Source organism: Diabrotica virgifera, chromosome 5 (genome assembly GCF_917563875.1).
Source record: "Diabrotica virgifera virgifera chromosome 5, PGI_DIABVI_V3a".
Classification (NCBI taxonomy): Eukaryota; Metazoa; Arthropoda; class Insecta; order Coleoptera; family Chrysomelidae; genus Diabrotica; species Diabrotica virgifera.
The window spans coordinates 109839317-109866068 of NC_065447.1; the positions used below are offsets into that span (position 1 = coordinate 109839317).

Below are 26752 nucleotides of genomic sequence, written 5' to 3' on the forward strand. Positions count from 1 at the left end.
TACAGAACAGAATATATTATAAAAAATGTGATGAGGTCACGGGTCAAGAACAATTTGGCTTCAGGAAAGGTATGGGGACACGAGAAGCAATATTCTCTCTTCAAACTCTGGCACAAAGATACAAAGATCAGCAAGCAGACCTTTTTATCTGTTTCATAGATTTTGAGAAAGCGTTCGATAGGGTGAAGCACAAGACTTTGATAGAAAGATTGAACGACATCGCAGTCGACAAAAGAGATTCTAAAATTATAGAGGCTATTTATTGGAATCAGACAGCAATCATAAAGACCAATGGTAATACGTCAAGGCCAATTGAAATACAACGAGGTGTTAGACACGCTATCACCCATACTTTTTACGTCTACTCTGAGGTAATATTTGCGAACTCTTTATCGCATTCTTCAGAAGGAATCAGGATAAACGGGCAGAGAGTAAATAACATCCTGTATGCAGATGACACAGTATTAATGAGTGATTCGGGCCATAGTCTGCAGATACTGTTGGATAGGGTTACTGAGAGTTGTGAAAAAATTGGGATGAAGACTAATACTGCGAAAACCAAAGTTATAAGAATATCAAGGAACAAAAATTTACCTCTTCCAATAAATATGTGAAACACCAACAGCTTGAATACGTAAGCCAGTACAAATATCTTGGTTGCTGGTTCAACAATCAACCTGATTATAAACAAGAAGTCAAGAGCAAGAATAGAGGTAGCCCGACAGGGGTTTATCAAAATGAAAAGCTTATTTTGTAACAGTAGCATTAATATCAGCCTTAGATGTCGTTTTCTGCATTGCTATGTGTGGTCAATACTTTTGTATGGAACGGAGGTCTGGACACAACACAACACTGATGAACAAGTTGGACGCCTTTGAACTCTGGCTTTATAGAAGAGACTTGAAACTACCTTGGACAAGCCACACCACCAACGAATATGTTCTGAGGAGAATAGGTACAGATAGGGAACTGCTAAAAATCATTAAATTCAGAAAAGTTAGCTACCTGGGACACATAATGAAAAACAAAAATACCGCCTCACGCAACTGATCATCCAGAGTAAGACTGAAGGAAAACGGGGTCCCGGTAGGCGCCAGATTTCATGGCTTACAAATATCAGAGACTGGACCGGCCTTGATTCAACATCTTTGTTTAGAGCCGCATTGGACAGAGACAGATTTGCCAGTGTAGTCGCTAACCTACACTAAAGGAGAAAGCACCACAAGAAGAAGAACTTTCGCCTTGTCATGGTGATGACATGTGAGCAATAAATTACAAAAAAGTTTTGACAGTTTTGTGGTTTGACAGAAGTTTGAATTTTTAAATGCCAAAATGGTGCAATGGTGCATCTCACTCGCACTCACATTGATAGCTGCGTTAATACGCTCCTAGCACTCATTGTTAATACTTAAAAATAACCGTTTAGTAATAAAATAATAACAAAAATTTCTTCAGTATCTTGTACGGGGGTCGTTAAAATTCGTATGACAGTAATGACAGTAATGACAGACGACTTTTGCATATTGTATACCTACCTAATTACTAAATCTGTAAAGTTTTGATTTATTTTCATTTCCAATAATAACACGAGCCGTCTCACCGTGCCTCGGAGAGCACGTTAAGCCGTCCGTCCCCCTGGGCTAGTGTACATCGACACTAGTTACTTGAAACAGGGTTAAAGATGTAATTGGCGCCGGAACTGTCCGAAGGCAAAAATGCCATACGATATTATATATTATGAAAGTCAGAAACTAAAAGAAATCAAAGATTAAAGCTACCTCTATAAGATCCTGAAGAAATTTTGTCATTATTTCATTAATAAGATATTATTTTTAATTATCAACAATGAGCGCTAAGCGTGTATTGGGGCGGCCGTCAATGTGAGTGCGAGTGAGATTCACCATTGGACGGCCGGAATGGTGCATCTCTTTAGCACTCACCATTGACGGCCGCCTAATACGCACTTAGCACTCATTGTTAATAATTAAAGATAAAGCTTAGTAATAAAATAGTGACAAAAATTTCTGCTGGATCTTGTAGAGGGAGCTATAAACTTTGGTTTGGTCACTTTCTGACTTTCATAATAATGGATTTTAACCGAGTTATTAAGCCTTGAAAATGGCTATTTTCGCATTTTTCAAATTTAGATCGCGTATAACTCGACAACAATCAATTTTAGAGAAAAATCACAAAATACCTTTTTTTGCTCAGAATAACCCAAATGATCTAAAAAAATATTGTTCGAAGTGAAAAAATTATTTTTTTGAATTTGTCTAAAAAAAATTGTTTAAACAATTTATCGATCAAGGTACTGCCTGGCACCCAGTAGATTTGTTATAAGGACCTCTTTTTGAGTAAGTTTGTGCAAAAAATTCGAATCGGAGTAATTTACCTAACGGGGGCGACGATACAGCCTAGACTAATTTTGAACATTTTCAGTAACATTTAATTTCTAGAATCGGCTGTTTGTATGAATCAGAATCAACTTTTACTAAATGGCATTGGGCATTACTATACTTTTCCTAGTTGGAGTCTACTTTTACTAGTAAATGTTGAATATAAATCTTCGTTTTATATTTATAATCAACTTTTACTGAAACCAGCCGTTAGAGTTGACTCCAACTAGTTGGAGTCAACTCCAACTAGATAATCAACTTGAACTGTAACATATACAACATTTTTTGCTTAGAATGAATGTTTTTATAAACTTTTGCAGTCAAAATATAATGAAAAAATTGCCACCCCCGAGATGGGGTGGCAACCACCCCCATGGTAAAAGCGCCTTTCGGCATCATATATATTTTGATACTTGGACTATCCACTACTTATTCTCAAATTTTTAAGCAAATTGATCCATTCTGTAAAAATTGCGAGGTGAAAAGCTTCAGTTCCTGGATTAATTTGTATTATGTCGTGTAAAATATGACTAGTTTCAGGTATTGACACAAAACGAGATTTTATTTTGGTTGCTAGCAAATCAGAGAGTATACATATATTAGTTTTAGGCGGCAATTGTAAGTCTATTTTTATACATTTTACTTAAGAATAATTAAAGCGTGTTTTGTTGATACACGAACTTCTCCCAAATTTACCATGAAATCAATATAGCGTTAATAATTCGTTAGTTCTATACTCGTACTTTTCTCATTTCCAAAGACCCACGATTTTAGTATAATTAACAAACTCTTTGAATGTACACATACAAATTTGTTGTTGCAGATCCTGTTAATTTTTTTAAACGCTACATTATTTGTGATGGCTCTCTATGACATGTTTTTTGCCAGAAGGGAGGGAGGAGATCCTACTACAGTTTCAGTACCTGCCGAAGCAACAACATACGGGAATCCTGGTTTTAGGGAACCAAGAACAAATGGTATGTGTTATTTGAATTATTGTTTTTATTAAAAGTATTACTGTAATTATTACTGTAAAAATACATTATTAATAGAAAATTAAAAGAGTAGTATGAAATAAAAAATAATCATATACTATGTTATAAAAAATTATCCCTTATACAAAAAGAAACAAATGGTAAATTTTAACATTTTTAAATAAATTTTAATCACTTTTAAATCTTTGATAAAACTATACATATTATTCATATTATTTTTATTAACTTTGTAATAATTTAAAATTTTAAATCCTTATACATAATTTAGATTTATTATTAAATTAATGTGCTTTAAAAATATAATATACAAATATTTATAATTAATACAAACTCAAAATATTTTTCAAATGAATTGCACTCTTTTATTTGGTAGGTACTATGAAATTACCACATATTTATTATAATAATATTAATTTTTAACAGAGAAGATTTATATATTTGACAAGAGCGGCAAAAATTTGTAGTTTGCTTATTTTATAACACTTCTTTGATGAATATGAATATTTGAAATATATGTTTATGGGAGTACATTTTTTTAAAGCAATGTAAATAATCAACAGAAAAATAAGAGCAAAAAATTGTTTTATATTATACAGAATTTTTTTTATAAATAAAATTTGTTTTTTAAAGAGGTTGCAAATATTGTGTTCTTTCAAAATTATAACGAAAATTTAATTTTAATAAAAATGAATTGAGCTAAAAAACGAAAATATTAAAAAAAATAAAAAAAAAAGAATAAAACACTAAATTTTTAGGGGTTGGCGCTGATTTTATAGGAGTGAAAATATATCAGAATGTATTAACTTATTATGTAGACGGACTATCACAAATAAAAAAGAAGGTTCTACGTTACGTAGAAGCAGAGATTTTGCAGTTTTTTAAGCGAGCTCCGTTTTTAAGTTCCATTTTCAATTTTCATGAAAGACATCTCTTGAACGAAATTTCTTCCACAATGCGATGTATTAGATGTTAATTATACATATGCATACATTCATTATCATCATGGTATCTATACTCCTAGCGGAGTGATTGCCGCCCTCTTTGAGCCCTTCCGATTCGTTTGTCGCGGTGAATCAATCCGCATAAACATTTTGGTTTTACCATTGGTTGTGTGACTTGGCATATTTTACAATTTTCCTCCATTCGTTCCTGTTTTTGCTTATGGTTACCTATTCTCTGACTCCCATCTTCTTAAAATCCTCGACTATCTGGTTCTCCCATCTAGTTTTGGGTCTTCCTCGTGGTCTGCCTGATACAGGTCTCCATTTGGAAATTTTCTTGATAACGGCTTCTGGATACCTCCTTTCTATATGTCCTATCCATCTGAGTATCTGTGTCTTGATAAATCTGACGATGTCTTCTCCTTTCAGAAGTTCTCTTACTTCGTGGTTCATGAGTTTTCTAAATTCATTATTACCTAAGTTTAGTAGTCCTGCTTTCTTCCTCTTTCTGTGTCAGACACATTACTTCAGCACCATATGTGATTATTGGTCTAATTGCTGGTCTGTAAATTTCGCAATATTTAGTCTAGAATATTTAGGCAGAGTTTTTAAATTTTGTACTTGCAATGAAATGCAAATGAAAATGAGTATAAATTTTGGTGTCGACATAGATAATACGTAGATAATACATAGATAATACATAGATAATAAAAAATCACAAAAATTCACAGATGCTTTTGACTATATAAAATATACAGAGAGGTTAAAAATTATAACAAATTCATTTTTTCGAGAATAGGCCACTTTGGAAAATATTCCCGGGCAGGTCGATTTTTATTTTTAAGTTATGAATTTTTGACATCATAGTCATGGCATCTACACTCGTAGCATACTGATTGCCAGCCTCTTTGAGATCTTTCGATCTATTGGTCGTGGGGAATCAGTCTGCATTAACATTTTGGTTTTACAAATATTGGTTGTGAGACTTAGTGTATTCTACAATGTTTCTCCATTCGTTCCTGTTTGTTCTGATGATTGTCCATTTTCTTATTCCTATCTTCTTAAGGTCCAAATATTTAATTTAAGCGAAAATGTGTATTTGTCAAATTTTTCTGTCAGCAGTAAAATATATTTTGAATTAAATACAAATTACATAAAAATGTATAAACATTTTCAATTTCTTTGCAACACGAAAATGCAGCAGCTTCATAATACTCTGGTTAAATCGGAGAGTGCAGGAAGAGTCTATACCGGTTTCGGAGGTTTTTTTCTCCTTATCAGTAGTCCCATATACTCTTCTCTCCGATTTCCCCAGGTATCATACTTTAAGTCTTTCCGAATTGCAAAGAACGAAATGCAGCGGATGAACTAGAGCCATCTACAGAAAAACAAAATAAGTTATCAATCAAAGTAGCACAGAAAACGATAATAAATAACGTTCCCATCTTACCAGATTGACAACAGGTGGAATACTTTCTTTGGTTACAACCTCCTGAGATTTTCAAAAATTATAAATCATACAGGATGCCGAGGAAATTAAGAAATCAAGATGAGAGAATTTTAAATAATTCACAACCCATATTCTCAGCGCGGTAAAAGTTCAAACAAGAAATATTCCTTATTACTCAACAAAAGAGTAATTGAATTAAAATGTATAAACATTTTCAATTTCTTTGCAACACGAAAATGCAGCAGCTACATAATACTCTGGTTAAATCGGTGAGTACAGGAAGAGTCTATACCGGTTTTGTAGGTTTTTTCCTCCTCATTAGTAGTCCCATATCCTCTTGTCTCGGATTTTCCCAGATATCATACTTTGGACCTTTCCGAATTGCAAAGAACGAAATGCCGCGGATGAACTAGAGACATCTACCGAAAAACTAAATAAGTTATCAAGCGAAGTAGCACAGAAAACGACAATAAATATCCTTCCCATACCACCAGATTAACATCTCGGGAGGTTGTAACCACAGAAATTATTTCACCTGTTGTCAATCTGGTGGTACCGGAAAGATATTTATTGTCGTTTTCTGTGCTGGTTCGATTGATTACTTATTTTGTTTTTCGGTAGGTGGCTCTAGTTCATCCGCGGCATTTCTTTCTTTGCAATTCGGAAAGGCCCAAAGTATGATACCTGGGGAAATCGGACAGAAGAGGATATGGGACTACTGGTGAGGAGGAAAAAACCTCCGAAACCGTTATAGACTCTTTCTGTACTCTCCGATTTAACCAGAGTATTTTGCAGCTGCTGCATTTTCGTGTTGCAAAGAAATTGAAAATGTTTATACATTTTAATTCATTTACTCTTTTGTTCAGTACTAAGGAATCTTTCTTGTTGGAACTTTTACCACGCTGAGCAGATAGGTTGTGAATTATTTTAAATTCTCTCATCTTAATTTCCTCGGCATCCTGTATGATTTATAATTGTCATATAATTTATAGTTGTCAATCTGGTGGTATGGGAACGATATTTCTTGTCGTTTTCTGTGCTACTTCGATTGATAACTTATTTTGTTTACAAATTACATAGACTACAGTTTTTGTGTCAAATAATTTAATTTAAAAAAATTGTGGACCCTGTATAAGTAACTATGTTAATATTTATACTACTGAATAGATAATTGGATAACCCTTCAAATGAGCTAGCACAGGACCCCTATTCTTATTTAAAAAAAATTGATTACGTCGTTAAGCCCAGATGGATAACGTCACTAGTTTGATATAATAAGCCATAAAATTATAATTTTATAATAAAAGTCGACGTGGCTCCAAGGTAGTCTATTCCCGAAAAAAATAATTTATTCAATAAATTTGAACCTATCTGTACATGGCACGATGATACTCTAATTTGTATTTAATTTCTAGAGAAATTTTCTCCGTAGAAGGATATTCAAATGTTTATTGTGAGATCGTGGCATTAGACAAAATATATTTTTCAAAAAACCTGTGTATTATTAGTTATTTGAAACGTTTTCATGTTGTCTATTTCTTTAAATTATATCACTCTTTTCTCATTTCTGATAAAATTAATAAAGGAATCAATATTTATCGATTTTTCTAAGAAAAATAGGAGAGCTGTAATATTTAAAGGCAATTTAAACTCATTATGAATTAGTTCTTCATACAAAATTGAAGAGGATTGAGAGTTAAGAAAATATTCTAGGAACATATTACTTAGATTACAAATGTATGCGATGTCACAAATGCAGACAGGAAAATGAAGTATTCTAATTTTATATATTGTAAGTGAGATGGAAAGCGACTACGATTTAGTTTTAAACAAGTCTTCTTCTTCTTCTTCTTCTTCCTTTAGTTTCTTGGCCTCCATCTCTTAGGTACTTGGCCAGTTCTCGTACTTAGGCTGCAATGTGAAAGGAATCCTCTTTTCAAAGGGTCTGGATTCTGGATTTTTCCATATTCCCTTCGTTAAATACATTGTAATATGATTGTCGTCAAATAACTATTTTATATTTTAATTTGAAATATTGTTAAAAATTGGTGGATCTTTCTTAAGGTTTGGACATTAATATTAAATAGGAGATTTTGTATTGAAATGTGGGTTGGACTTCCTATATTAACAAGTTCCTGATACAGGTCAAATTGATTTGTTTTGTTAATTGGGCATTCAAGTAATATATGGGTTATACTTCCTATTTGTCCGCATTCACAAAATGGAGTATCACTACAATTAATTTTAAACAAATGGTCTGGTGTGAGGCAATGACCCGTTCGCATCCTAATAAGAGATGTCAAGTGCCTTCGATCCACAAATGTGAATTTGTGGAACCAAGGGTTTGTAGAAAAATCACTTTGACATTATTGATACCATTTCCCTTTAGTTTTAAACTGTTTTGTACATTCAACTTTAAATTCATTTACAATTTTTTGTTTAATTAAAGGTAAAAAGTCAAATTTATCTATTTTACTGTCTGCAGGAACATTTAGAGTCTTGCCTATATTTGCCAATTTATCAGCTTCTGTATTCCCCTTTACTCCAGTATGGCCTGGAATCCAAGCTAAGGTTATATTAAATCCTGCTTCCATTGACACAATAATGAGTCTTTTAGTTAGGTTTACAATATGATTGTTTGTCCCCCAGGTGGTGTTATGTAGTTTTTGGATAGCACATTTAGCATCTGAAAAAATTATTGCTCCTTTTATATTTTTTTCAATACAAACAGATACAGCCTTGTTAATTGCAGTAATTTCTGCAGTGCATATTTGAGTGTGCTAGTGTAATCTGGATGCATATTTATAATTGATTGAAGGTATGTGTACCCCAAAACCTACTGACTTTGACTCGGGATCTAAAGAACCATCTGTAAATACCCATGTACAATTTCCATATGTAGCTGAAAATTCGTTAAGAAATTCCTGATGACTATACGTTTCAATTTTTTTGTATGTTGAGAAAGTTGTCTGAATTACTGTTCCCGTGAGATACTTCAGTTCAATCTGAAAGCAGGATTCAATATTCTCTTTATATAGGTTAGTGAGATATTTGTCAAAATTATTTTTGGTTTCAATTAGATATGGTGGCTCTTGTGATTTCCAAAATCCTATTTCATAATTTACTTTGGTTCCCAACTCTGACAGGATGTCGTTCAGTGGATTTCTCAGATCAGCTAGGGTTTTCAGATAGAATTTTGCGCAAAGTATTTTTCTTCTTGCATCTAATGAAATTTCTCCACTTTCTGCTAACAAAGCATTAGTGGGGGTTGATCTCATACAGCCCGTGATGATTCGTAAAGCTTTAAACTGGATTTTATCTAATATTAAGAGTGTGGACTTACTACAGGGTTTTAATATTGCACATGAATAATCCAAATAAGGTCTTACGATTGCTTTATAAATGAATGAGAGTGTATGGGGGTTTGCTCCCCACCAGGTTCCACATATTGCTCTCATTATATTCAAACCTTTTTGAGCTTGTGTTTCAATACGTTTAACGTTTTCAATCCAGTTAAGACGGTTATTGAATATTGTCCCTAAATATTTAATTGAGTCTCTAATAGAAATTGTCTCTCCCTCTATTGTTAACGGAATATTATTGGTGATGTTTTTCTTTTTGTTAAAGATTACTGCAGAGGATTTACCATGGGACAAGGGTAGTTTATTTTCTGTTAACCATTGACTTATATGAGTAAGACATTTATTAGTTAGGCTGATATGATTATTTATATCTTCACCAACTGTTATGAGGGCTAGATCATCTGCATATTGAATTAGCTTGAAATTAGATGGTATAATGTCGTGCAGCGCTTTTTTATATATGTTGAGTAATAGTGGGCTCAGGGGCGATCCCTTTATCAGTGATGTTGGGTCCAATTATTTCGTGTTCCCTATCTCGGATATAATTGTTTCTGTTGTTTAAGAGTTCAAAAATTAGGTTACTATATGTATATGGTATTTTTAAATCTGCCATTTTCCTATATAGAAAGTATATATCAATATTATCCTAAGCAGTTTTTAGATTAAGGAAGACCGTTAAAACCGCTTTCCTCTCAGTAAAAGCATTGAGTATTATTTGGGAAAGCGCTACATGTGCATTATTACATCCACTTTTTTTGCGAAAGCCCAGTTGGTAGCTGGGTAAAATACTATTATGCTCTACGAACCATTCTATTCTATTTTTAATTATGTTTTCTAGAATTTTACCTACACATGACGTTAAGGCAATTGGTCGGTAACTCTCTGGACTGTTCGGACATTTAGTAGGTTTAGGAAAGGTAATATTAGTGTTTGTTTCCACTGCCAAGGGATTTTACTTGTTTTTAATATATTATTGAAAATTTTTATCAAATGGAATTCTGCTATTGCGGGTATGTTTTTTAACATCGAATAAGATACCTTATCCATACCAGTGGCCTTATCTTTTTTTGAGTTTATTATATTAGCGTAGTCAGTGTACGTTATTAGATCAACAGTTTCATTGCTAGTGCTCGGAAGGTTAAACTAGGGATCTACATTGCATGAAGTTAAATTATTTAGAATTTTTATTGAGGTTTCATTATTGGGGAAAATTACATGGCTATTAGAAAAATGAGTTTTAAATTTTTTAATTGTGTTCCAAATTTTTTTAATTGGAGTTTCCCTCGTAAGTGATCCACAAAATCTTCTATAACTAGATTTTTCTTTAATTTGTATCTGTTTCTTAACGAAAGCTTTAATTCAATTACAGTTTATGTAATTCTCCACGGTTTGGTTATCTATAAAGGTCTTGATTGCTTTTCGTCTATTTTCTATTAACTCATCGCATTAATTGTCCCACCACGGTGCCCCCTTAGTTTTGTATCTAACCAATATGTTATTCATTATAATCCACGTCATGTCGAACAGGCAGCTTAGTTTCTATAGTGCCCATGTATTTTGGCCAATTTTCTTTTTTGAAATTTCGTCTGGTACCTAATGTTCTGCCTTCATCTGAGGATTGTGTTTGGTTAATTTTACAAATAGTTGGGAAATGGTCACTATGTCCAGTATCTGGGTGTACCCACCAATGACACTTAGATGCTAAATCTTGAGTTACTATGGTAAGATCAACTGCTGATGAATTCTGTCCTAATTGTACCGTTCGGGTGGAGGAACCATCATTCATTATTATAACTAATTGTTCTTCGTCAACGAATTTCATTATTATTTTCCTATTATGGTTGTTATCAGCACATCCCCATACCTGATCGTGCGCATTTAAGTCTCCCATGATTATGTAAGGTTTATGAAAATCTTTTTTAATATTATTCCATGTTGATTGTTTTATTTGCTGACCTGAAGGGTTGTACATGTTAATTATATTTAGGTTAAATTTTGGTAAGTTTATACCTATCCCTTGCATATTTGATGTTCTGTCAGAGTTGCTCACTCGTATACTAGTGTGTTCGGACACCATCTTTGATTAGGATCATAATTCCACCATATCCATCATATCTATCTTCCCTGTATATAAAATAGTTTTTTATGTTAAATATATACGTGTTATTTGTCCATGTTTCATTTAATAAGATTACATCTGGTTTAAGTTCTTTAATAAAGATTTTTAGATTATTATAACTTGGTTTAATACTTCTAATGTTCCACTGCATGAGAGTGAGACAGCCTTGCCTTTGGGATTTTTGATTTTTATTTTGATCCATAAAATGATTGGGATGATGAGTTAATATCTAAATAGCCTGTGTCAAACGTATGTGAGCCTGTGCTTTATAACACACGTTTCATTTGGTTCACGTATTTTAGTACAGTTAATGCGTTTATTATTTTTTGTTTTGTACAGATTTTTGGTGTGCCCGTAATTTAAGCAGTTACAACACTGTATAGAGGCACTGTATACGTAACAAAGAAGCTATACACCAATGTGAATGTGAATTTAACCATAAATAATCAACCAGTTGAAAGAGTTACGTCCTACAAATATTTAGGGGTTTGCTTCACTGATACTAATGACCAGACAAGAGAAATCAAGAGGCGAATTGAGATAGCGAGACAGTCGTTTGTCAAATGCTATGTTTTCTCCGTTCTGCTGTACGGCATGGAAGCTTGGACACTGAAAAAGATAAACATCAAAAACATTGAGGCATTCGAGATGTGGTGTTACAGGAGAATGTGGAAAATACCATGGACAGAAAAAGTAACAAATCAAGATGTTTTGCTGAAGATGGGGAAAGAATGCGAAGTCATAAAAACCATACAAATAAAAAAACTGGAGTATCTAGGCCACATAATGAGAGAAGAAAAGTACTCTCTGTTAAGACTCATAATCCAAGGAAAAATCTCGGGAAAGAGAAATGTGGGACGTAGGAGGATTTCCTGGTTGCGAAATTTAAGGGAGTGGTATGGGTGCAGTTCAATACAGTTGTTCAGAGCTGGAGCCAACAAAGTTAAGATTGCTGTGATGGTAGCCAACCTCCGATAGGAGACGGTACTGCAAGAAGAAGAGAACACTGTATAACTAGCATTATATATGGCAAGACTCTATGTTCTATACCACAAATCAATACTCCCCTCGGTAAAGTAGCCCCTGTAAAGGTATAACAAACAGTTCCGGTTGGGAGAAGTGTAACCACCTCTTCACTTTGGCTGCCCTGTTGAGATATCTCACCCATTTTCGCTTAATTCTTCTATTAAAGCGTTTGACATGAATAATTTTACAATTTTTTGTGTTGGGTTCTGAGTATTTCAACAGGGTGTCCTCTGTGAAGTCCCTATTGATGAATTTCACAATAAGTTTACAGGTTACATTCTTAGTAGAGATGAAAAAGTCATATCTTTTGTCTTTTAATGTATTTGAGTCCAAAAAATCATTTGCTGCTTTTCTATTTTTAAATTCCACACTGATTCTATTTATCCATTTTTTATGAGTTTTAAAGATGTCATTTAATTTTAGATCAAAGGTTTCTCTAGCTATGGCCAAATAGTTATATTTCCCGATATTTAAATTTTCAGTTTTGGATTCTATATAGACTTCAAACGGACCTTTATTATAAATATCATATCTATATGGGATGTTATTTACCTTTTTACTTTCTTTTTTATCATTCAAAATTATTTGTTTTTTGTTATTTATTAAATTATCATACTTAGATTGCCTATATAACTTGTATTTGAAATCATTGGAACATCAAAGTTATCATTTTTTTCAACTAGATTTAAATCTGGGGGCTTATCACCCCCAGACGCTTATCACCCCCAGACGTGTCCCCCATTTTTTAAAACTACTTTGTTTTATTTATTTAAATTTTTTAATTATTCTATTAAAGTATTTTAATTTAAGCTATTAAAAATTATAATTTATTAAGGATTATATTAATATACCTGACTTTCAAAAGCCGTTAACCGCAATTCAAATTCTGACACCACAACTTTTCAAAAAATCAATCAAATTTTAAATTCCAAATTATCAGTTATTTTTGTCCTCTCTGAATTAACTTCCTAATATAGTTCTTGCAGCTACGTGACACAAAAAATTGCTATACTACTTTTCGCTCTCTCAACGAAACGAAAAACTCTGATATAAGTATATCAACTTTGACAGTCCTTTTTAAACAAGTCAATACTGACATTTATTGTGCTCTAATATAATCAAGAGTGAAATGAGGAATTATCCTGAGAAATTTAGGGTGAATGCTGAAATAATATATGTTTATTATCCTTACTAAAGTAAATATGTTCTTTATTTTCTGCTTGCCAAGAACTAATAAAGAAATCTTATTGATTATTTTTTTACAGGGCGTTAAACTCGATACGATTTTCAGGTAATATTGGTTATAACTTTTTAAATACCCAGTATACCATAATAAAACTTTACATTGTTGTGATGTGGAAGTAAAGCAGATTTCAAATTTCAAATAAGATACAGGGTGTTCCATTTAAAAAAACATCAATTTCGTCTGCCACCATCTTATGGAACACCCTGTAAGATTGTAACTAATTTTAAAATGTGGAGTTTGAAGGTGCCTACAATTTTTGTTTATAACTTTTTTTTGTAATTTTTACTATAACAGAGCTACTGAGCTTCCTCACATTAATCAATCACCCTGTATATAAATAAGAAAAACATTCCTGCTTCAGATGGTATCCAAGTATCCATATAACGAGATCCATTTTGGCGTAACTTTTTCTTTTTATTTTTCTTCTTGTTTTTCCCCTTGTTCAATATTAAATTGAATATTATTGGGCGTAAGAAGTCCTCCTATCTACACTTAATAATTGTTGTTACAATAAGTTTAGTTTTTTATATCTGCAATTTAAATTTAGTTTAATTTCTCACATAATTATATGTCATTTATCAGTTTTGTTACAATAATGGTATTTGCCTGATAGTCACATTCTATCGAAGACCATTTTTAAGTCTACCGAATATAGGTAGGCTGCTTGGTTGTACTCTGTTAAGTTTTTGGTTTTCATTTGCCTATGATTGCTTAATTACTACGCTATTGTCCTCTATTACTCCAATTTCCTTGATAATTTTAAAATAGTTAAGGTGAAGTGCATACGTAGAATCTGTTTTTCTATTATTGAAAGCCCTTTTGTGCTCTGATATACATATACATTTGTCAAAGATTCTGCCAGTTTTGCCGATGTAAGTTTTGATAGTCACTACGTCTGTAATTTCTTGGCCAAAAACTGCATAAGAAAGCCCCGAAATTAGTCTTCCCAGCACCACAGAAAAAACCCAGTCTTTCTGCTTTACATATCAAGATATCAACAACAATAAACAAACACATAAAGAAGAAAAAATAACACCAGCTTTCATAACAAACAACAAATTAAACAAATGTATTAAGATCAATAAAACCCAAAAGAAGAACTAATTACCGAGTGGTGTATATAAACTGACATGGTTGACTGTCCAAAAACTTACATCGGTCAAACTGACAGAACCTTTGAGGAACGTATAACAGAACACAAAAGGGCTTTCAATAACAGAAAAACAGTTTCTACGTAAGCACTTCACCTTCTAGATCATAATCAATCTTTTAATGTACAGTTTCACATTCTTTATATTCAAAATAAAAGCACTAATCCATCTTTATTATAATCTATGGACATCAGTAAAATACAGATATAATTCTGAATAGCATACTTGAATAGCTACCCACTTTTCAACTTATTCAGATACATAGTAAAGTACATATTTGAGAAAGGAACTCTGCCGAAAGACAGGACCGGTTCTAGGGTTTTGAGCGCCCCGGGCAAAACAAAATTTGGCGCCCTTTCATACGAAATATTATATACTGCAAATTTAAAAAAATTGTAAAAAAGGCAAAAAATCAAAATATCATTATAAAGAACTATATGTAGCAATATAATATATTAATAATTAAATATTATTTAATCAAAAAATAGTAAAATAGTCAGATATTATTTATAGCTGATGCAACATATTATGGCGAAGCATAACGAGCGCATTTGAAATTCAAGCAACGAAGGAGCGAGAAAAAAGATAAAGATAAATGCACATTGCCAACAAACAAAAAAAATGTATAACCTTGTACTTTTACAATACCAAAAAAAGATGTTGATCGTGCGCACTGCAAGCGCACAATCTGCATCCCCAATGACTAAATTGAGGGAGTGGGATCCACATAGCATAAAAATTAAGGAGGACATTCTTTGCAAACACGAGCTTGTACACCTTAATTTCTTCCCTTCATGTTAGAGCCGTTGTCATATCCTTGGCCTCTACAATCACCTAAATTCAATTGATAATCATTCACTGTTTTATTATACATATAATGAGTAGGCATATGCCTTGATACCTAAAACTAAGACTATGGGAATCAATGGAAGACCTCGAACTTCCACGAATATTAATAAAAGCAGTATAACACTATATAAGAAGAACAAAGTAGCTATCAAAAACGGGCAATAGAATATGCAGTCCATTTAATCTTAATCTTTAATCAATTATCAAGTGGTGCTTCTTTGGACGAAAACAGTTTAGAAGTCATAATATCAAAAGTATGTCAAAAGTTTATGACAAAACTGGACCAGATTTTAGATAATTTGGAGAAAAAATTTGATGATTTGGAGAAAAAATTTGATGCAGTTCAGGATACACTTAATGATGTATCACAACAAATATTAAATATGAAAACAAACATAGAAACACACACAACAGAAATTAGCAACATAGCAAAAACAATTGATGACATAGAGGCACTTCAAAAGAAAAGGACCCTGCGTTTTGATGGCATTAATGAAACTAATAATGAAAATTTGATGTCCGTTGTCATAAATATTATAAACAACACATTGAAAATAAAATGCAATTCCAGCGAAATTTCTAATTTATACAGACAAGGTAAATTAAACTTGCAAACTAATAAATCGAGAACAGTGGTGGTAGACTTTAGTTCTTATTCGAAGAAAAAGGAAATTCTAAGTGCTAGAAGACAATTAAGAGAAACAAAAATATTTGTGAATGAAGATCTAACGAAACATAGGTATTCATTATTGAAGAAGGCAAGGAGTAAGTTCGGGAAGACTGAGGCATGGAGTTACGATGGTTAGTATTTATAAAGAAGAATGATGAAATTAAAGTGATTACTTGCAAATCGGATCTTGACAATTAACGTGTGTGGGCTACTTTATACTCAAAGTTTCTGTAATGTGTATATTAGTGACTGATAAGTTTTTGTTGATAGTAATTTAGATATATTAATTTGGAACTTAAATTCGTTGATTTTGGTTTGTATTGTATAAGAGGATAAAAATATTGATGTTGTTAATGAGTTACTTATAGAAAAACTGGATGTTTTAAATTATTTCAAATATTGTTTTAAGCTATTTGGTTTGTCAAAAATTTATGAAAAGAATTTACTACGGTATAGTAGAAATAAAATAGGTGTAAAAAATATATATATTAAATAATAAATATAATATGATTAGGATTCGATATCAGGGGACAACTCAATTCATGACAGGGATTCACATAAACTTTCAGAATTTTAGGGGACTGAACACGAAAACTGCGGAATTCTATAAAAATTGCTTGGAAGGTAATTATGATGTAGTAGTGGCTGTAGAAACATGGCTTCGGGAGGATATGGTTGATGGAGAACTAATTGATATAAATGTATTTAACTTATTGAGATCTGACAGAAACCAGGAGATTTCTGGCAAAACTCAGGGAGGAGGAGTATTAATGGTAATAAAAAAGGAGCATAAGATTTTAAAAGTAACACAACATTGTTCATCTTTTGAAATTTTGGTTGCGGATTTAAAAATTAATAACAAATTAAGTATAAAATTAATTGGAGTGTATATTCCACCAGATTGTAAATTACATGACTATGCGAATTGCTTCGAATTGTTACAAACACATATGACTGATATTAATAACACGTTTATTTTTGGCGACTTCAATATTGCAGAAATTAAAGGAACCGAAAATCTAGATTTTACTAATGGAAGTGCTAAGTTTAAAAGTATGATTGAGTTTTTAAATTTTAATTCATTTTTGCTTTATAACAATGTAAAAAACTGGCAGGGCAAAACTTTAGATCAAGTAGTAGCATCTGCAGATAAGATAAATAGTTGTAAGGTATGTCAAGAGCAGTTACCGTTAGTAAAGGAAGATAGATTACATCCATCTCTGGAAATTCAACTTTCATTTACAGTAAAGTTTTAGACAAACAGATAAGTTAGTTGGTAATATATTTAATTTTAAAAAAGCAAATTTTGATTTGATGTGTGATTTGATGAGAAATATGACGTGGGAAGCTGTAACAGAGGAAATAGAGGTAGATAAAGCTCTAGATATCTTTTACTCAAAAGTACTTAATATATTTGAAGGATCTGTACCACAATATAATATTTACAAGAATTATTCTAATTTTCCGAAATGGTTTACGCCTGATATCAAAAAGTTGCTCAAACAAAAAAATAATTTTAGAAAGTTAAGACATGTTTCAATTTATTTTAACAATCAATTTATAGAGACCCGAAAAAAACTGAAATCATTAATTAACATAGAGCACAGGAAATATATACGGCAAATTGAGGAAAATATAGAAAATGAGTTTAACAATTTCTGGAATTTCATTAAGAAATAGAATTCTAAGTCTAATCAAACAGAAATATTTTATTTTGGGAGTAAAGAAATAAATCAGAGTGATACTGCTAATGAGTTTGCGAAATATTTTGAATCTGTTTATTCTACCGACATTTCCAGCTATAACACTAATTTTACAAATATTATTAGTAATAACAATGTTTTGAATTTACCATCAATAACAAGCGTAGATTATGATAATGCAGTCAAAAACCTGAAACCAAAGAAAGCTGCCGGTATAGATGGCATCCCCCCGTATATTTTAAAGGTATGCCAAGAGTGGTTAAAGTTACCATTATTACATATTTTTAATCTAATAATAACTTATTCAAAATTTCCAGAAAAATGGAAACTATCTTCAATTACTCCAATATTTAAGGCGGGTAACAAAAGAGATATTGAAAATTATAGAGGTGTCGCTATTATGTGTGCTCCATCAAAAATTTTCGAACAAATATTGCATGCTCATGTATATAATCACGTCAAAAATAGTATTAATGATCATCAACATGGTTTTATGTCGGGTCGCTCGATAAACACAAGTTTTATTTCATTCACCGAGTCTGCAAACAATGCGTTAGAAAAACAATTGCAATTGGATGTAGTGTATACGGATTTCGAAAAAGCCTTTGATAAAATAAAACACGATGTTCTTTTAAGAAAGTTATGTAATTTTGGCTTATCTGATAATCTAATAAAGTTATTTAAAAGTTATTTGCAGAATAGGAGTTTTGTTGTAAAACACAATGGAAATACTTCTGGTAAATTTAAGGCTAACTTGGGAGTACCACAAGGGTCTAATCTTGGACCACTTTTTTTCTTAAGGTTTATAAATGATTTAGCAAACGTCATCCAGTATTCAGATTACTTATTACTTGCAGATGATTTTAAGTTATTCAAAATAATTCAAACTGTTAGGGATTTCGTAATGATTCAAAGGGATATTGAGAACATTTTATTATGGGGTGACAAAAATAAGATCAAATTCAATATAAATAAGTGCTATGTTATGTCTATTACCCGTAAAAGAGAACCAATAGTATTTGATTATTTAATAGGACTGAATGTTTTAAAAAGGACCAGTGAGGTCAAGGATTTGGGTTTGATTTATAATAATCAACTGTAATTTGCTACACATATTGGTAAAGCTGCAAAATGAGCGAACCGTATGCTGGGTTTTATATGTCGACAAACTTGCGATTTTACTAGTATTAAGGGTATAAAAATATTATATAATACTTTAGTTAGACCAATATTAGAATTTGGTTCCATTATTTGGGGACAACAACCTCAAGTACATTTAGAGGCACTAGAAAAAGTTCAGAATAAGTTTCTTCGTTATTTGTATTTCAAAAAACATCATCGATGGCCTGATTATGGAACCATAAGATCAACCATGCTAAGGGAAGAATTTGAAGTTTTGTCTTTGACTAGTAGGCGCAAATTTGTAATGGCAATGATTTTGTATAAAATAATTAATAATATTTCAGGTACAATTGATTTACGAATGCGGATACCATTTAATGTTCCTCGAAAAGCAACGAGATATCAGTTGTTGTTTGGAAAAATAAGAACATCTGTTTGCTCTCCTCTAGAGGCCATGTTGAAACTAGCGAACAATATAAATTTAGTAAAAAACATTGATTTTACAATGTCAGTTGGTTGCTATAGACGTATAGTGCAAGAGCACTTTAAACTAGTAGATGGATAATAGATATCATTAGTCTAGCTGTTTTTGTGTTAAAGTCTTCTATATCTGCCTATCAATAGTTGTGCTAATGACTGTATATATTAGTTATATTTGTTATATAAAGTTTATGATTATAACTGTCCATGTAAAAAGGTTTTAGGACCTGTTTGGATTTTTATAAATAAATAAATAAATTTAAGACGAAAAATGGACTGCTAGAAGGCTGTTCCGTATTCCCTATCCTATTTTAAATATTCCTGGAAAAAACCCTGAAACCATGGAGAAGAAAATGCGAAGGAATGGGTATACCAGTAACAAAAGAATAGGCTGGAAATAGACGAAGGTAAAGAAATCAAAGGAACAGACTAGTACAAGTATTTAGGTTTCATAATATCAAACAAAGCAACAACTGAAGAAGATAATATAAAACATAGACTGGGACAAACAAGAGACTGCATATGAAAGTTTTGAAAATTAATCCGGTATTGTTGGACAAGAACATCAGTATAAAAACAAAAAGAAGAATATAGCACACCATGGCAAGAAGTATCTTGACTTATGGGTGTGAAAATTGTATAATAAATAAGAAAACCAAAAAAGAAAATAAGAGCAACAATGATGGAATTCCTAAGGAAAAGCTGTGAGTAACAGCTAAAGCTAAGAGCAACAAAAAGAGATAGAATAAATAACAAAGAGGTTAAGAAAAGAATGGAAATGAACTCAGATATAATAGACTACATAGAACAGAAGGAATTAACCTCGTACGGACAAGAAGAAAAGCACACAAAAGACGTTGGATCAACAGAATAACAGAGTAGAGCCCGATAGGAAGAAGAAAGAAAGGCAGACCCGAAGCGCTTTCCGAGGTGAAGTGGACGAAGCAATGGAAAGAAGAAATCTGCAGAAAGGGGACTGGTAAAACAGAAAGAACTGGAGAGAACAGTTGGGTGAAGGAATACACTGAAAACTGCGGAAATTAGAAAGGATACAGGGTGTTTCAAAATAATTGCGACAAACTTTGAGGGATAATTCTACATGAAAAAATGATGACAGTTTGTTCTAAAAACGTATGTCCGCAAATGTTTTGTTTACGAGAAACGAGGTGTTGTAATTTTTCTAACAAACTGACGATTTAATGATGTTTCAAATAGAAAATCATTTTGGAATTCCTCGTTCAATTTGTGACAAAAAATTTACCCTTTTTTCATACGATGCGCCGTTTTTGATGCAAAAAATAAAACATCTTAACGCTTACAAAGTATTCGAAATAGGTTTCTATACATTCATATGAAGAAGAACTTGTCATTCCTAATTGATACATATTTAATTGGTAGAAAAAAATTTTAAATGAAGAAATAAATTACTTTACAATAAAGAATCGGTAAATTTAATTACAAAAATCGATGAGAATAATAATTTTAAAAAATCACTTCAAATGTTCACAATTCTCGTCGTTTACCTCATGACCCCCTGTGCAATTTAAATATTTATTTATTTTTGTTATGTGGATAGCTACTTACCGAAATTTATGCAATGGAAAAATAATAAAAATTTATTAATTCCACAACCAATATTTTACAAAACTTTTTTTATTCCACTTTAAAGCAGACGCGCCTGTGTTAATTCAAATTTACAGAAAGACAAAATTATTTAACCAAAGAGTTTTACGACATAAGCACCAGTAAGTATATAGTATCACTGCCGATTCATAATTTTTTTGATAATTTAAAATTTGATCTTCGTTCATTTTTAAAGTAGATTTACGATATAAAAAGGTTGTTCATTTTTTTGGGTCATTTGTCACGTAGGAATCACATACGTGATTCCTACGTGACAAATGACCCAAAAAAATGAACAACCTTTTTATATCGTAAGAAGAATTTGTCTGCACTAATTTTGTATAAGTGATAAAAACCATAACATTTCTTAAGTTGCATTATATTTATTAGTAAGCTTTGGTTTTAGTCTATTAATCTTTTTTTGAGTTATGAATTCTTACTACAGATAGAAATATTTTTCTTATAAATAATATTGGAATTATTCAAAAAATGTCACAGGAAAAATGTTCAAAGTTAATATGTAAAGTAAAAAAAATGAATGAAAAAAATATATTTTTATACCGGCGTCCTTCAAAATTTGGCGCCCCTCAAAATTGGCGGGCGGTCGCCCGGCTCGCCCGCCCCTTTATCCGGCGCTGCCGAGAGAGCTGTAGCGACATTAACTTATAATAAATTTTGTGGATTTATTGAAAGCAAAAGTTGTCAAGGTTTTATTGTTAGATAAATTACTGTTGTTTATAGTATGGTATAGTCACACTTTGTCAACCATTTAAAACTAATTTTTTGATTTATGTTGCAGGTAATAGTGGCATATCTATGACAGACGCCAGTGGCAGACCTTACGTCTCGAATGGCAGCATGGCTTCCATGAACACGACTTCCACAACTGTTGGCTCGACGAACGGATCAACCATAGGGTCGTCCATCACCAGATCGCCTTTGCGGTCTAGTCTTAAGAAACCAAAGCCTAAAGAAGGGCTTGGTATTCAGAATCCAGGTTTCTCTGGAACGTCGCCAACCATGACAAGGAACGGTAGCCAAAAAAAAGTAAGGATACAGACGCATAGCACTGAAGTTTAAATGGTTGGTAATTATATATTACCGCTATTACTCTCTATTTTTTTAAGGCGCAGGTTTTTAGAGAAAGCTGCTGAAAGTACTGTCTGATAGATATATCTTCCGGGTCGTTAAAAGACAAGGAGCTGCAACTCTCCCAAAAGAGTTATTAGGCAAGAAAGTTTTTGAAAACTTCAAAGATATACATTTATGTAAAATCGTATGTCATGCAATGGATACAGTAGCGGATATGACAAGCAAAAAACAATTCGACTCATTTACAAAAAGTAAAAAAATGAGAGAATTCAAAAATATGTAAATATTCTAATATTTATAGTTAATAACAGTTGCTTTGTTGTATTCGACTTGTTGAACTGTGTATTTTCTGCAGATTTTAATATAAACCTGACGCTTTAATATTAAAATAGGTATTATATGTATCAAATACATATCAAGTTTTTTCATTACATTGACATTATAGTCGTTTTTATGGTAATAGGTACCACTCCACCTATCGGGTGTTCATTTAGATTTAGAGATGTTTATATTATAAAAAACAGACGAGTTTTTAAAAAAGTTGATAACTAAAAGTGACCGTATTTTAAAATTTTTGGAATTTTATCAAATTAGAGGGAATACAGAGTCGTGGCGTAAAACCATTTAAAAAAAACCCTTTCGAGAGTCTATTTAGTTTTTTTTTCGCAAAATTTTAGTTTTTGATACGGAGCTCATAATATCATATTAGCCTGAAACTGTTTTTGTCGAATCTTAAAGAAATTTCTAAAGAACAAAATTATGTATGTATTGGGCAGGGTAGCGAAAAACCAAACCACTTTATTTCACACTCTACTCTAATTAAAAGTTTTTATGGCTGTATATAATTTGAGTTCATAGCGAATGTGGTCGTTTTTTATTTGTCAGTTTCAATACCGGTGTATGCACAAAGGCCTGCCTGAGTAGGTATCTTATTTTCAGATCCCTCTTCTTCTAATTGGTATTGGTTTTGGATAAATGAGAGACTGAAAAGTTTCCTACGAGGAGAAATACCGCATTATCAAACTGGATTTACCAAAGGTAGAGGAACTCAAAAGCACCTTCTGAACATATATATCATATAATAAAAAAATCTAGGGAATTCAATATCCCACTATACAGCGACAAGAATGAGAAAAGCGCTTTAAGCATGGGAAAGGGGCATCTTAATATATGGCCGAAAAATAAACAACAAACAACCTGCGTTTTATATTATGGCACAGCCCATCTTGCAAATAGTCAAGAAGAGTTAATTGATTTCATACGACTAGTTGAAAACGACAGTCAAACATTTAATCGGCAGTTAAGCGTATCAAAAACAAATAAGATCATCGCAATGGATAGACTCCATAACAACCATCCAGATATAAATACAATTGACCGGTTTGAAGTGGTGACCTCATACGTTCACTTGGAATCTTTGCTTACAAACAAAGGGTAACTACAGGAAGAAATATATAAAGCGTAGATATATGATCTAGCAAAAGTCGTCGTAGGAAAAATGGTAGAGTATTGATTGCTTGAACCATTCTGCATCTGAAAATATTTAAATAAGGGATATGTAAGAAAAGCGTTTTGTTAAAATTGTTGATTTTGGGTTTTAGAACTATATAACCTAGTTTTATTAGGTAATGTATGTCTTCTTCGTCTTTGGTTTTTTGGCCTCCACCTACTTGTATATTTGGGGCCAGCTCATTGTATGGGCATAAAGGAAAAATCATTGATTCACTTACAATTTAAAGTTGATATGGGACAAATACAACAATGGTAAAAACTTTTCTTGTTCAAGGGCAGCTGCCAACCATTACAAAGTCTCATTATGTTCCCTCTCATAGGTGTAGTGCCCAGGTGATTACAAAATATTTATACAAAAGATTGTAGTGTTATTTTAACTAGATTTGAATTATCTAAGAGTATGAAATTTTTGATATAATGTTCAAATTATTTATTATGTTATCCATTAGTTTCCAATATTTTGCCTTTCTCATAACTACGTAAACCGCTAACATGATCTGAACATTTTTTTAATTTCGCATAAAGTACAGCAAATGTAAATAGAAACAGTTTAGTTGTTGGTAATTTTTTATTCCAATATTAAATTATTGATCAGGAATAATTTCTTATTATGATTTTAGACGTCGCCGTCGCATGCACTCCTGTCGCTAAATAATTACTGAAGGTTGTTTCCATTCCCACATGCGGCTTTTTTTGCAATAATTAAATACTTATTAAAATTTGAAATTATGCAGATATCTTTCGCTTTGAATCACCAACAATTTATATCAGTCTTTCTTAATTGGGTTTAAAGTAAAACATGAAAATCTTATTGAAAAAGCAATGTCATACTTCCGAAAATGACGTAAAAATTCTACAAAAATAAAAAATAAGATTTTATATAAATGTATTTACAAAAAAGGTTTGAATAAGCCTCCACAAGCAGCGAAACAATAACCCAACCTATTGTAAAATTATATCTAACATTAGATAACGTTTGCAGACTAATACCGCTCCTTGAATAAGATATATTTTCTCGTAATTATTGGAGACTATTAGGCCTATCGTATTTACCTTTGCTGTAGTTGTCCCATATCAACTTCAAATTGTAGGAGAAGGGATTTTTTCTTTATTCCTGGACGATGAGCTGGCCAAATATCCAACTAGATGGAGGCCAATAAACCAAAGAAGAAAAAGACCTACATAACCTAATAAAACTAGGTTAGAAAGAACGTCATACGCACAATTATGACTGAAGTCAACTAGTTAACGTCTAAAGGTGGAAACTATTCATAGTGGTAATGTAGGTAGTTTAATGTAAATTATAGGTTTATACCGATAATTTCCCACCTCTACTTTATTCATCTTCTTTTATTTCACAACGTATTATTTTTTGCATGTTTTGCGTTATTTTGCCGGTTTTTAGAGAGCTCACCACTGCATAATATAATGATGAGCGCGCTAATAACCGGCAAAATAACGCAAAAGATAGAAAATTTAATACAATGTGAAATAAACGAGATGAAGCTAGTAGAACTGGAAATTATCGATATAAACGTATAAATTAACATTACATTAGACAGTTTCCCACCTTCAGACGTTTCGGAGGAACATGACAGCTGTCAATGTGAGTGGAGAATTTTATAAAATACTCTTGTTACAGACGTCTAAAGGTGGGAAACTATCTAATGGAATGTTAATTTATACGTTTATATCGATAATTTTCACCTCTACTAGTTTTATCTCTTTTTATTCCACAACGTATTATGTTTTTTTTCTTTTGCTTTATTCGGCCCGTTACTCATCACTGTATAAGGTATTTACTGATACTGTATGCAGCTGACAACGGGAAGTAACAAAGGTGTGCTATTATGTTGCAATATCAAGTAAATACCACATAAATATGATGTATGTATCTCCTATTCCTACAGCTATAACATGTATTATGTTACGGTGAAAGTCCGAAATTGGTGTATGTCGACATTCACCAGTGAATGTCGACATACACCAAATGCCTTGGTGAAAGACCGAATATTTATAAATTTTGCTATAGTTTGTTACAATCACCGGTGTATGTCAACAATCGCAAAAGAGTTTCGGCGAATGTGGGAAATAAGCGGTCGTACTAGTTTTTGATTGTTTAGGGTGGTGTGGTTAGTGGTTAGTGGTTAGTTTAGTGGTATGTCGCTAAAAGAAGCAGCTTGTGCTAATTCGAAAAGTGAAGGACAAGGCTATACACGTTGTAACTGCAAAAGAAAGTGTTCCATGGCTAAATATAGTTGTAAAGGCAAGGGGATTTTGTGCAATTCGAAGTGTCATGGTAGCTTAAGTTGTTACAATAAATAAGTTTATACTTATTATAATACATTTTTCGTGTGATTTAATTTTGCTATTTTCATTTTTATAATATCTATAATTTTTTATTTATTCATTAATTTTATTTATTCTTTTTTATAATATTTATAATTTTGCTTTTTTTCATATGAGATATCAAAATTAAAAAAAAATATTTGCTCTGTTGATAATATTTTATTTAACAATTGACATTTGTGCTGTTTGTTTTAATCTTTTGTTTATTAAAATAATTTTCCACAATGAAAAACACAGCCAACTATTTTTTTATTTTTATTTGATAAAAAATATATATTTCTAACAACACCAAAAATGTATGATGAATGTCGACATTCACCGGTGAATGTTAGAAAATATGATATTTAACCAATAATTCGGACATACACCAAGCGACTTGGTGAATGTTGACATTCACTGGTGAATGTCGACATTCAGCGGATTTCGGCCTTTCACAGTAACGTATACCTATTTTGAAAACGCGGTTTTTTTCGCATATTGAATTTTGTTTTAAATTTGTGTCATTTTCTTTCAAACGGAAATTACTCCGGAAGTAATACGGATATCAACATAATTACATTAGTGACTTACCTTGAAAATACTCTAAAAGTTGTCTAAAAGCTAATCACAGCCGTAACAAGCATCTAAGAGAAACTTCAGCAAGGAAAACAATGTAATCTTTCAATC

General features: G+C 32.0%; 1 protein-coding gene across 1 annotated transcript in view; it reads left to right on the forward strand.

Moving 5' to 3' along the window:
- LOC126885092 (uncharacterized) overlaps positions 1-26077 on the forward strand; it is a 644223-nt gene extending 618146 nt beyond the window's left edge. Inside the window, exons 5-6 of the mRNA XM_050651515.1 lie at positions 3220-3373; positions 21933-26077. Coding sequence (XP_050507472.1) covers positions 3220-3373; positions 21933-22213 — 435 coding nt within the window. The 3' untranslated portion in view covers positions 22214-26077. The remainder of the gene's footprint in view (positions 1-3219; positions 3374-21932) is intronic.
- The last annotated feature ends 675 nt before the right edge of the window (positions 26078-26752 follow it).